Source organism: Rhinatrema bivittatum, chromosome 4, assembly GCF_901001135.1.
Source record: "Rhinatrema bivittatum chromosome 4, aRhiBiv1.1, whole genome shotgun sequence".
Lineage (NCBI taxonomy): Eukaryota > Metazoa > Chordata > Amphibia > Gymnophiona > Rhinatrematidae > Rhinatrema > Rhinatrema bivittatum.
The window spans coordinates 335,534,421-335,546,607 of NC_042618.1; the positions used below are offsets into that span (position 1 = coordinate 335,534,421).

Genomic DNA, 12,187 nt, shown 5'->3' on the forward strand with positions numbered 1-12,187 from the left:
AGGAATCCTGATGCACCCATACTTGGACGACTGGTTGATCTGGGCGAAGTCATGGGAAGAGAGTCTCTGGGTGACCAGCAGGGTGATGTCCCTGCTTCAGGAGCTTGATTGGGTCGTAAATATGGACAAAAGCAGCCTCAAGCCCTCCCAGTCCCTGGAATATCTGGGAGTCTGATTTTGACACCAAGTTGGGCAAGGTCTTCCTCCTGCCTTCGCGGATAAGGAAGTGATATCCCAAGTGCATCGTTTGACGAACACGATACACTCCAAAGTGTGGAGCTATCTTCAGGTCCTCTGATGGCATCAACCCTGGAGATAGTACTGTGGGGGAGGGCACACATGCGGCCACTTCAACACTTCCTGCAGTCACATTGGAACCCACTGTCTCAAGACTATTCGATTTGCCTCCACCTACCGATGGAAGTATGTTCTCTGCTCCAGTGGTGGCTTCAGAAACCTCACCTGGGGCAAGGATGTAAACCTGTCCCCCGCTGAACTGGCTAGTCTTCACGACAGATGAGAGCCTCCGGGGTTGGGGAGCTCACTGTCTGAACTGACGGCCCAGGGGCATTGGACCAAGGAAGAAGCACTCTGGAACATAAAATGCCTGGAAGCCCGGGCGGTCAGATTGGCTACAGTTCAGTCACTTATTCCAGGATCAGGCGGTCCACATGATGTTGGACAATGTAACAGTAGCTTACATCATCCGCCAGGGAGGAACCAAGAGCCAGCAAGGGTCTCTGGAGATAGATTTCCTTATGGAGTGGGCAAAATTGAATCTTCAGATGTCTGCCTCCCACATCGCGGGAAAAGACAACATCAGAGCAGATTTTCTAAGCAGGGAGAGTCTGGAACCAGGAGAATGGGCATTGTCTGCCAGAGCCTCTCAGCTACTGGTAGATCGCTGGGGCCTCCCGTCCCTCGACCTGCTGGCTGCATCCCACAAGTGAAGTTTCCCCGATTCTTCAGTTGCAAAAAAGATCAACGATCCTTGGGGATCAACACCCTCTTTCAGACCTGGCTGGAAAAAGGCTTACTATGCGCTTTCCCTCTGTGGTCCCTGCTGGGCAGGGTCATTCGTAGGATCAAGCGCCACAGGGGATTAGTTCTTCTAGTGGCTCCAGATTGTCCCAGGCGCCACTGATATGCAGGCATGTGGAGGCTTCTGGTGGAGACACCGCCCCCCGCCTCCCTCCGCACAGTGACCTGCTCCAGCAAGGTCCAGTCCTTCACAAGGATCAGACTCTTTTTTTTTTTTTTTTTTGTTTTGTTTTGTTTTACGGTTTGGCTCTTGAGAGGGCTCGCATGATGAAACGCGAATATTTGGTGGCAGTAATTACCACCTTGCTCCACACGCAGAAGTTCTCAACATCCTTAGCGTATGTGCAGGTCTGGAGAATTATTTAGGTCTGGTGCGAGGAATGCCGGGTTGCACCTCAGATGGCCAAAGTCCCTCTGGCTCTGGTATTCTTACAATACGGTCTGAATAAAGGGTTGTCCCTTAACTCCTTGAAGGTCCAAGTAGCAGCTCTCCTGTTTCAGAGGCGATGTGAACGGAATCCACCTGTTGGTGCATCCAGACATGGCTTGTTTTCCAAAAGGGGCAAAGCACTTCCGGCCACCCCTACAGTTGCCGGTTCCCTTGTGGAATCTTAATCTAGTATAGGAGTTTTTGGCAGGGCCCTTCTTTCGGCCACTGCGCAGTCTTTCCTTGCATTTATTAACCCTGAAAATGGTGTTTCTGGTGGCTCTATGCTTGGCACTTCGCATCTCTGAACTACAGGCCTTGTTGTGTTGGGAACCATTCCTCCGGATGACCCCAGGAGTGTTACAACTTCATACCGTTCCATCCTTCTTGCCCAAGGTAGTCTTGGAGTTTCATATTAATCAGTCCATTTCATTCCGGTCCCTAGATAGGCACAAGAACACGGAAGACTACTGCCTCCTCCGCCATTTAAACATCAGTAAGCTTTTGGTGCAGTATCTGGAACTTTCGGAACCGGTGCACAAGACGGACCACTTGTTTGTTCTTCACGGTGGAAGGAGACAGGGCGAACCAGCTTCGCAGGCTACCACAGTTCGCTGGATCAAGGAGGTGATCACAGGAGCTTATGTAAAGGCAGGAAAGCCACTGCCATTTTACCTTAAAACTCATTCTACTAGGGCTCAGGCAGTCTCATGGGCGGAAGTTAGGCTTCTGTCTCTCGTCGACATCTGTTGAGCGGTGACATGGTCCTCCTTGCACACCTTCTCCAGGTTCTATCGCCTGGACATTCAGGCCCGGGAGGACGCAGCCTTTGCAAGGGCAGTGCTAACCGGACCGCAGGCAGCCTCCCGCCCTGATCGCAAGTAGCTTTTGTACACTCCATTGTTCTAGGTCTTATCTGGCTACACGCTAGGAAATGGAGAAATTACTTAAGATAACTTTGTTTTCCTTAGTGTTGACAGATGGACTCAGCATCCCGCCCACGGCTGCCCAAGAATGGTGCCAAGGTATTGTCCACAAGGGGAATATGAATTCCAAGAGGTTACAGGTAAGCAGTCGCCCAATCCCTAGATCAGGGCATCTATAATCTTGCTGGGATTCAGCATTTTATGTTTGGTTGCGTACAATTATGGTTATCCGTTTTTAATCAAGTTTGGTGTTTTGTTTTTTTCAATAGTATGTCCACAATGGCTTTTGAAGGGAATAATGAAAGGCTAAAGTCACTACAAAGGTGTATCTAAGGTGATGTCAGCTTTGAAACTTGACTCAGTCTCATCTGATAGCAGGGGACCATATAACCCCTTGGTCCTTAGTCCATCTGTCTACCCTAAGGAAAATAAAATTATCAAGTAAGACATTTCTCCTTTTCTTAGCGTGTAGCCAGGTGGACTCAGGACCAGTGGGTTTATGCTCCCCTGCAGCAGTAGCAGACATGCTTTCCCTATGGGGATCGCTGTACCTTTTGGAAGAAAAAATTCTACTTTTAAATTGAAGAAAAGATTGAGCCCCGCTCTCCTGCGGTGATTCCTACAGGTCCCTCCCCCAGTTGAGAATTACTGAGGTGATTTCCGAGATCGCTCAAAGTTGTCTTGGTACAGTAGCCAGTTCCCAGCGCAGACTTCGCTGCTGAAGTAGTTGAAAGGCAGCAGGTGCAGGAAGCTGAGCACAGCGGTGACAGCCAAAGCCCTCTCCCCCCTGCAGCCAGAGACAGTCTCTGTGCTTAGCCAGTAAGCGCTGAGCCCAGGTAAGTTTAAAAAAAAAAATTCCTGATTCAGAGATGTTAGAGGGGTTTTGGTAAGACTTCCTCTGGTCTCCTTGCTCAGCACGTCGTACAGATTTCTTTCCCGATCCTGTTGGGATAAGGGGAAGTGGGCGGCTGAGTGGCCCCCTGGTGGGCTAGGCCCCTTTTTAGGCCTGGGTGGAACACCACGTGGTAGGCCATGGTGGCACCGGCGCCATCTTGTATGCATTTTTGTGCCTGTATTGTCCACCATAGAGCTTCGGTATGTGCAGTGCCTATAACGCCGTGTTCGGACATAACGCGCACAACTTACTAGGCACAGAATACAAGTAAAGCCAGACTACGGGCTGTGCATGCATTTCGCTGCGGCCTGCGTAGGCACCAGAAATCTGTGTGCATAGAACTTCAAGCGTGAGCCGTCTGAACACGCAGTTACTGTTGCCAGTGGCTCTGGCAGCAAAGAAACATAAATGCCTTTCTCTCTGCACTGCTTATCATATTAGGGCTGCACAATCTGATCTGGATTCTTTCTTTTGTCAGCATTGTGAGGAAGCCTCCCCCGGAAGCCTCCCCCGGACTTTGCTAAGCCTGGCTCCTCCCATTTAGAGGATGGGTCAACCGGAAGTACCCCAGATCTGAGTAACCCCGGGACTGTCATCCATGGGAGAGGGAAATTTTAGCAGCACCTACTCCAGTACCTCCTGGGCTATGGATGGAGCCAGCCACCTTCTCTTGGGTGGAATTCTTTCAAGGCCTACACGCATTTCTACAAGCGCAGTCTGCTACCTCACTTGCCCTTGTCTGGATGGGACCTCAGCCGGAAAGCCCTCCCTCTTCCAATCCTATCAGCAGACCTCTACTCACAAAGGGTATCCCTGGCAGGGACCCGGATGGCACGGACGAAGAAGAGTATCCAGATTCCTTGGAAGATGGGGAAATTCCCCCTGGTTTAGAACTGTAACAGACCATGTTACGGTTTTTCCATAGAGAAGAATTGCCGGCCCTAGTTTCCCAGACCCTGAAGATGCTGGGAGTTTCTGGGGCAGACTCTGATGGAACCAAAGAATCCCATTCTGATTTCCCAGTGAAAAGCCTCTTGCTACTTTCCAGTACTGGAAGCCATCCAGGAGTTGATTGACTTGGAATGGGATGCCCCAGAAGCAAGTTTTAAAGGTGTATGAGTGTTAGACGCTTTATACCCACTGGATCCAGCAGTTTGCGTTTCCCTAAAGTGGATGCTCTGATCTGTGCCATCTCTAAGCAAACAACTATCCCAGTGGAGGAAGGAGTGGCCTTAAAGAATGTGCACGATTGGCGGATGGAGTCCATTCTTAAACAGGCCTTTGATGCAATAGCAATGACCTTACAGATTGCTTCTTGTTGAGCCCTGGTAGCTCATTTGTGCCTGCTCCTCTCTCAGGAGGTGGATGGACTCGGGTGAATTCCAGAGCGGTTATGGAACCCGCTGCCCGCCGCCATTTTAGCTGATGCAGTGCTCGGATCTAGTCCATACCTCGACCTAGTCTGTACCTCAGTGGTGGCGGCCAGAAGACGCTATGACTGTGGAATTGGTCAGCAGACACAACCTCCAAGATGCCTTTTAAAGGATCCACGCCTCTTTGGAAGCAAATTGGAAGAACTGGCCAGTAAACAAGATGAATCTCTAGTACCCCAGCTACCAGAAGATAAGAGAAGCAGTTACAGTGCCCCTTGCTTATGAGGAGTAGATGATCCAGGGGCTCCCATGCTTTCGCCCCTACAGAAACTTGACATTTCAGAGGTCTCTGTCCGTTCGGAGTCAGCTGCCCAAGAGAGGATCTGGTTCAGGTTCATTCCAAACCCCCTAATGAAATTTTATTTAAAAACCATAACCGTACATTACCGACCCACCCTCGGAGCGAGTAGATGTGAGTCGACTGTCCCTCTTCTACCAATGGTCGGTTGAGATCACTTTGGACAAATGGGGACCCTCCTTGCACACCTTCTCCAGGTTCTATCGCCTGGACATGCAGGCCTGGGAGGACCCAGCCTTTTCAAGGGCGGTGTTAACCGGACCGCAGACAGCCTCCCCGCCCCGATCGGGAGTAGCTTTGTAAATCCCATTGATCCTGAGTTCATCTGACCACACGCTAGGAAATGGAGAAATTACTTACCTGATAATTTTGTTTTCCTTAGTGTAGACAGATGGACTCGGCTGGCTGCCCAAGAACGGTGCCAAGGATTCACCCATAGAGTGGATATCGATTCCAAGAGATGATAGGTAAGCCGTCATCCAGTCCCTAGATCAGGGTATCTGTAATCTTACTGGGATTCAGTGTTTGTTTGGTTGAATACAGTTACGATTATCCGTTTTTCATCGTTTTTTTTCTATAGTAGTTTTACAGTGGCTTTTGAAGAGAATACTGAAGGGCTGAGGTCACTACAGGGGTGTATCTAGGGTGACGTCAGCTTTGAAACCTGACTCTGTCTCCATCTGCTGGCAGGGGAGCATAAACCCATTGGTCCGGAATCCATTTGTCTGTACTAAGGAAAACAAAATTATCAGATAATAATTTCTCCAGCTGCTCTCCCTGCAACATGAATCAGCCATGTTTACAACAGTCACAAATTACCTTGCATGGAATGGGATCTGATTGATTAATCCTGGTGGTGGTGTTGTAATTAATATGTAGCAATCTGATGCAGTTGTATTAAACAAATGAAGGCACCAGTGTAGTTTGAAAAAGAGATTGCATGGTAAAAACATGAAGAAAACAAAATTTGTATGCTTTTTAGGTCACAGAAGGATGTTATGGGTAGCTAGTGCAATTAAGACTTGGAAAGGTAGAATAAAATCAGTCTGATATTGACGTTTGGAGTTTTAGCACTGAGGACTAATCAAAAATGTAATGGTGAAATAATGGAAAAAAGGTCAGTTGGTCTTATTTTTACTTAAGTTGCCTGAGGGAAGGGGCTTTTTGTTCCATGAATCTACTTGGGGGTCAGATGTTTGCAAAACAATCAACTCCATGTTATTGGTGGTATAATATTACTGGATTAAAGGGAATTTAAAAATCATTAACATGTTTGTCGCATGTTTTATAGTCTCTTGGCTGTCTGGACTCCACAGGGTCTCAGTTTGCTTTTCAGGGTTCCTGCTTTGGTATATAAATTGTTCAGTCACAGTTTGTCAGGCTAGTGGCCTCTTGTCTTTTTATAGGATTTTGAAGCAGGAGCGACCTGAACTGGCCGTGCTGGCAGATTCTGTAGACCTGCAAGAATCAACTGGTATCGCTTCTGATAGTTCCAGTGACTCCTCCAGTTCATCCAGCTCCAGCTCTTCAGATTCAGACTCTGAGGTGAGGGTTTTCAGCTCACTGACTCCTCTTGTCCTGCCAGACCAGTAACCTGTGGGATTCTCCCTCCGACAAGTGGATGGGGGCAGAGTGTGAAAGCTTCCTCTCTGACGTCACTACCATAAAGGCTGGCCCAGCAGAGGGGAAATTGGTAGTCTCTGCCTCCAGCAGATGGGACAGAGCACGGACTTCTCTGGTCCAGCAGTCAAGAAGGGGCCATAGGGCAACAACCTTCCTTAAGGTCACTTTCCCTAGGAGTCTGGGCTGGGCTGGGGATCCCGTGGTATGACAGCCTCCATAGTCTAATCTTCCCTCCCCAGGGCAACCAGTTGTTCTGGTTTCCCAACAAAGTTGCCTAACTGTGAGTTTGAAGGGGAGGATGTGCACCAGGTGCGGGTCCCAACAGGTCCCTAGCATCACTGGCTCTTTTTGCTGCAATTGTGGTGGCAAAAAGACCCCAGGGGAGGAAGGGACAGGGTTGGGCCAATTGAACAGTGCGCGCCAGGGAGCACATCCTTTCCTCCACCTCTGGAACAAGCTTCAGGGCAGTCAAGGCATTCCTCCGCAGCTTCAGAGGGTGGGGCAAGCAGCATCAGTGACTAGAGCCCCGAGGGGAAGAGGAGTCAGAGTTTTCCTTGGACTTCATCTTGGCTAAGCACTTAGCTTATCTCCAGATGAAAGATAAGTAGAATAAAGCTCCTTCAGGGGAAAAGCCCAAGCCACTTTCGGGCTAGGAAGATTGGAGTCCCAAGGTGGAACCCTGGGGGGGGAGGGGGGGTTGAGGAGGAGGAGAAGGGCAGCTCTTCCCAAGAAGAGACTTTAGGTGAAGAAGAACCGGAGGCTAGGGACTCGGTTGTGCATTTGTTTAGGGCAGATGAGCTGGGGCCCTAATTACAAAAGTCTCGCAGGTTCTAAGTCTGAAAGAGGACGTGCTGAAGGCTAGAATGAAGGGAAATCCCATTTTGACAGGGATTAGAAAAGCTTGCAAAGCCTTTCCCATCCATTCAGCAATCCAGGATATGATGACAGTGGAATGGAAGATCCCGGAGTCTAGGTTTAGAAGTCGTAGAACTATGCAGAGGCTGTATGTAATAGAACAGCAGGATAAGGATAGGCTTCTAGATCTGCCTAGAGTAGATGTGGCGATCTCAGCAATAGCAAAGAAAACCACTATACCAGTTAAAAAAAAAAAAAATGGAGCAGCACTGAAAGACCTTCACAACAGCTTCACAGCAGCTTTTATGGCTAAAGAATTGGGTGGCAGATTCAGCATCCAAGACCAGGTTAGGAAAGCCTCGCTTTAAGGGAAGGCTCTTGTTTTGGAGAAGACCTAGAGAAGATGGTCAAAGACTGGGGAGGATCGAGGCCCCAAAGGTTACTGGAAGAAAAGCCCAGAGTCTTTGCAAGGGGAGCCAACTGGAGACAGTGGTCCAGGGAGTACAGACAGAGGGGAGGTAGAGGCCAGATCTCTTGCCCAGTCAGGATTCGAGGCAGATCTCAGCCCTTTCGGGGGAATTATTAGCCAAAGGAAGGGAACCCTCAAGCTCCCTTTAGCGACAAAACCACACAATGACGGGGAGCAGGCCTGCTCCATAATTCACCAGGTAGGGGGCAGATTACAGATCTTTTATAAAGAATGGGCCAAAATAACAAAGGACCAATGGGTCCTAGACAAAATAAGCAAAAGATATCACCCAGAATTAAGATTCCCCTTAGTAAATTTCTTTGTTTCCTCCCCATACAAGGTGAGCAAGGGCGACTCAGTCATGCAAATGTTAGGTTAGTTCAGCTGCAAGCCATTATCCTAGTACCGCACAGTCAGGAAGGCACGGGGGTCTACTCCATTTAATTCCTAGTATCGAAGGAAGGAAGCTTTCAGCCAGTACTGGACCTAAAGCAAGTAAACAGAACCTTGGTAGTTCCCCCCATTTCCACATGGAATCACCGGCTACAATAAGGCAGCCGTAAGGACAGGGGAATTCCTGCAGCCTTAGATCTGTCAGAAGCATATTTTCACATTCCCATCAGGAGAAATTTCCAGCGTTACTTACGCTTCGAGATAGCTAGTCAGCATTACCAGTTTAGGGCACTCCCCTTTGGCCCGGCCACTGCACCAAGGACCTTTACAAAGATGCTGGTAGTAGTGGCGGCCTCCTTAAGGAAGGAAGGGGTCAAAATGCACCTTTACCTGGACAGCTGACTAATAAGAATAGACTCCCTGCAGGAAGGCCATCAGGCCACAGAGAGAACAGTTCATGTCCTGGAAAAATTGGGCTGGATGGTGAACAGGGCAAAGAGCCAGTTTTAGCCATATCAGACGCTAGTATACTTAGGGGTACTTTTCAACACCATGTTAGGGAGAGAATATCTAACAGACAGAAGGATAGGGAAGTTGCAGGAGCAAATGCAGGCCCTGTCACAAGCTCCATTCCCATATGGGTGGAGATATCTACAGGCTCCCTGTACGTATCCAGATCAGTCCAGACTCCTGGGTTTTGCCTCCTCTCCAGCAGATAGAGACAGAGAGAGTTTTACTGACCCTGCCACTTAACACAAGGTGCTGCCTGCAGTCCCTCAATATTTCTGTCTCCAGCAGATGGTGGAGGTGCAAAGCCTGTAGTCAGATCAGAAGATTTAGGAGTGCTTGCCTTCCAGGAGTTTGTTAGGTCCTGTTGGGGCCATCCCCCCTGGTCTGTGAGGCAGATGAGCAGGGGGGTCGGGAACCCTTTTGTTGCTCGGTCCTTCTTAGTTCCCTTGCCCTGAGGACAGACTAAGCCTGCAGCCATTCTTCTTTAAAGGAAGTGTTTGAATTGTTTTCATTGGCCTGTTTAAAAGGTTTTTTTTCTTTTAAAATAAAAAAAGGTGAACTAAAGGCAGAGGAAGCAAATAGGTGTTGGCTTGGACAACAGCACATTTTACCCCGGCTCTTCGGCTTAAGCTGTTGTGCGACTCAGCTTTTATTCCCCGTTACTCTGGCGACTTCGGGTTTTGTGGTCTAGCGCCAGGTTTCATGCCGCGTGGTTTGACTTGTGCGGCTTGTGGAGATGCACGCAATGGCAAATGCTCCCGGTGCCTCTCCAGAGGAGAGAGCACTTTGGGAAGCGTGGCAGTGACAAAACTGGCCTGGGGCTACGAACCTGGGAGGCTTCCACCAGCATGGCAGCCTATAGACGATCCCTTTCTGCTAAGCTCGGTATCAGCTACCATTTTGTCTAAGTTGAGGGCTGCTGTGTGGGCTGTTGAAGGGAATGGGGTTTTCCCCCCTCCTTTATCTCCTGGGAGACTGAGGGGCCTCCCTCAGGAAGCAAGGAGGATCCCCAGGAGGACTCGAATGCCTCCTATTCTTTTTCCTCTGATTTTGTTCTCTTATTACACAAAGCCTATAAGGCCAGGAAATTTGCGGGTTGGCACAGGGCTGAGCATGGGGGCTTTGAGGCAGCCCAAGAGACCAGGTTCTCCGGGGCTGTGGGGACTACGAAGTCCGGCATGTCCTAGGGTCCCCAGCATCGACAACCTCCGCAGGGAGCTCTTCAGAAGCGGAGGATCCATGAGTGCAAAATCCTCTGGGGTCGGATCCGGTTTTGGAGGATCCAGATAAGACATTGTCCAAGAACCTGGCTGTCGAAGGCAATGATCCCAAGGTGGTATGGCTGTTCCACAAGGAGGAGCTGGGTCCTCTGATACCCGCTGTTCTGGAAGAACTGGGTATAGAGATCCCGTGAAAGGAATCTGAATTGGGAGCAGTGGACCCGATCATGGTTGCCTCCGAGGTTCAACAAGGTCTTTTCCATTTCACAAGTCGGTCAGCGCGTTGGTGTTTAGGGAGTGGGATACTCTTTTGCCTGAAGATAAGCTTGAGCTTCTGAAAATCCCAAAGGTGGATGTATGTGTTTCGGCTGTTATTAAGAAAATGACCATTCCAGTTGCTGCAGGATAGGAAGCTGGAGGTGCACCTCAAGAAGGTGTCTGCCCTTGGTGTTCGAGCTGCTGTGTGTAGCAGTTTTATGTTGTGGGCCAGCTTACGCTGGGTGCAGCAGTTGCAAGCGGACAGGTCTTTGTCTGAATCTGAGATAAAGCAGGCGGAACGGTTGGAAGCCATAGTGGCATATGGCGCAAATGTCTTATATGATCTCATCAGGACCTCCTCCAGGACTATGATGTCGGCGGTTTTGGCCAGCAGACCCCTTTGGCTGAGGAACTGGTCGGCCGAAGTTTCATCTAAGTCTCAGTTGGTAGTGTTGCCTTTTAAAGGAAAGTTGCTGTTGGGTAGAGACTTGGAGGAGATGATCAAGCTTCTTGTAGAGAATAAGGTTCATAAATTGCCTGAAGACAAGCCGAAGGGAAAGGCTTCCTGTCGTCCTCGTTCCCGCTTTAGAGGAAGTCGGCAGTTTCGGCTGCTCAGAGCGTCTTGAGTACTCAGACAGTCCTTGAGCAGACAACCATCCTAGAACCACTCCTTTCAAGGGGCACGTTCTGTCCATCCTCGATTTAAAAAAAAAAAAAAAGTTAACATGGCTCTAAACGTTCCTAGGTTTCAAATGGAAACCTTGCGTTTGGTGATTGCGACTGTGCACAAGGGGAAGTACCTAATGTCTCTGGATTTGACCAAAGCGTATTTTCACATAGGAATCCAGCCTGATCATCAAAGGTATCTGAGATTCATGATTCTCTGAGATCATTTTTGTTTTGCACCCTGCCATTTGGTCTGGTGACAGCGCCCAGAACCTTCACCAAGGTAATGGTTGTGGTGCCTGTGGCTCTCCAGAGGGACAGGGTCCTGGTCCACCCCTATCTGGACGACTGGCTGGTTCGTATGACGTCAGAAATCCTTTGTTGAAGGCAGTCGACTTAGTCCTCTGGCACCTGAGATCATTGGGATGGATAGTCAAATCTGTCCAAGAGTCATCTTTTTTTCCCTTCTCAGATTTTGGAATTCCTGGGGGCATTTTTCAGTACCAAGGTGGGGAAAGTATTCCTCACCGAAGTTCAGATTTCCAAATTGCAAACTCAAGTTCATTGTTTGAAGAATCAGGTATTAAAGGTCTGGGAATACTTGCAAGTACTCGGTTCTATGGCTTCCACCTTGGAGTTGGTTCCATGGGCATTTGCTCATATGAGGCTTCTACAGTCTGCTTTACTATCCCGCTGGGACCCGTTGTCAGAGCAGTTTCAACCATCTCTTCCACTTACGGGGTTTGCTTGGTCCAGTCTCTCATGGTAGCTCCTTCCAGACAAGTTAAAATGTGGTGTGGACTTTGATATTCTGATCTGGCATACCACCAATGCCAGTCTCTCCAAATGGGGAGCAGTGTGTCAGAACCAGTCTGTACAAGGGCGGTGGTCGACGTAGGAAGCTTTGTGGTCCATCAGTCGCTTAGAGATGAAAGCCATATGTTTGGCTCTACAGGCATTTCTGCCACGATGAGGGGAAGGCCGTTGAGAGTTTGTCAGACAATGCGACAACAGTGGCTTATATCAACCAGCAAGGGGGGCACCAAGAGTTGGGCAGTGGCTCAGGAAGCCTGGGATTTTATCAGCTGGGCAGAGCAACACCTGGAGCAGTTAGCCTCCCACATAGTGGGCACAACAACATGCAAGCGGATTTTCTGAGCTGGCAGCAGCTGG

The 12,187-nt window shown here is 49.2% G+C and overlaps 1 protein-coding gene across 1 annotated transcript in view; it reads left to right on the forward strand.

Moving 5' to 3' along the window:
* Window positions 1–12,187, forward strand: part of JMJD6 (jumonji domain containing 6, arginine demethylase and lysine hydroxylase) — a 90,522-nt gene that overhangs the window by 46,397 nt on the left and 31,938 nt on the right. The window contains 1 exon segment of the mRNA XM_029600406.1: window positions 6,427–6,565. Coding sequence (XP_029456266.1) covers window positions 6,427–6,565 — 139 coding nt within the window.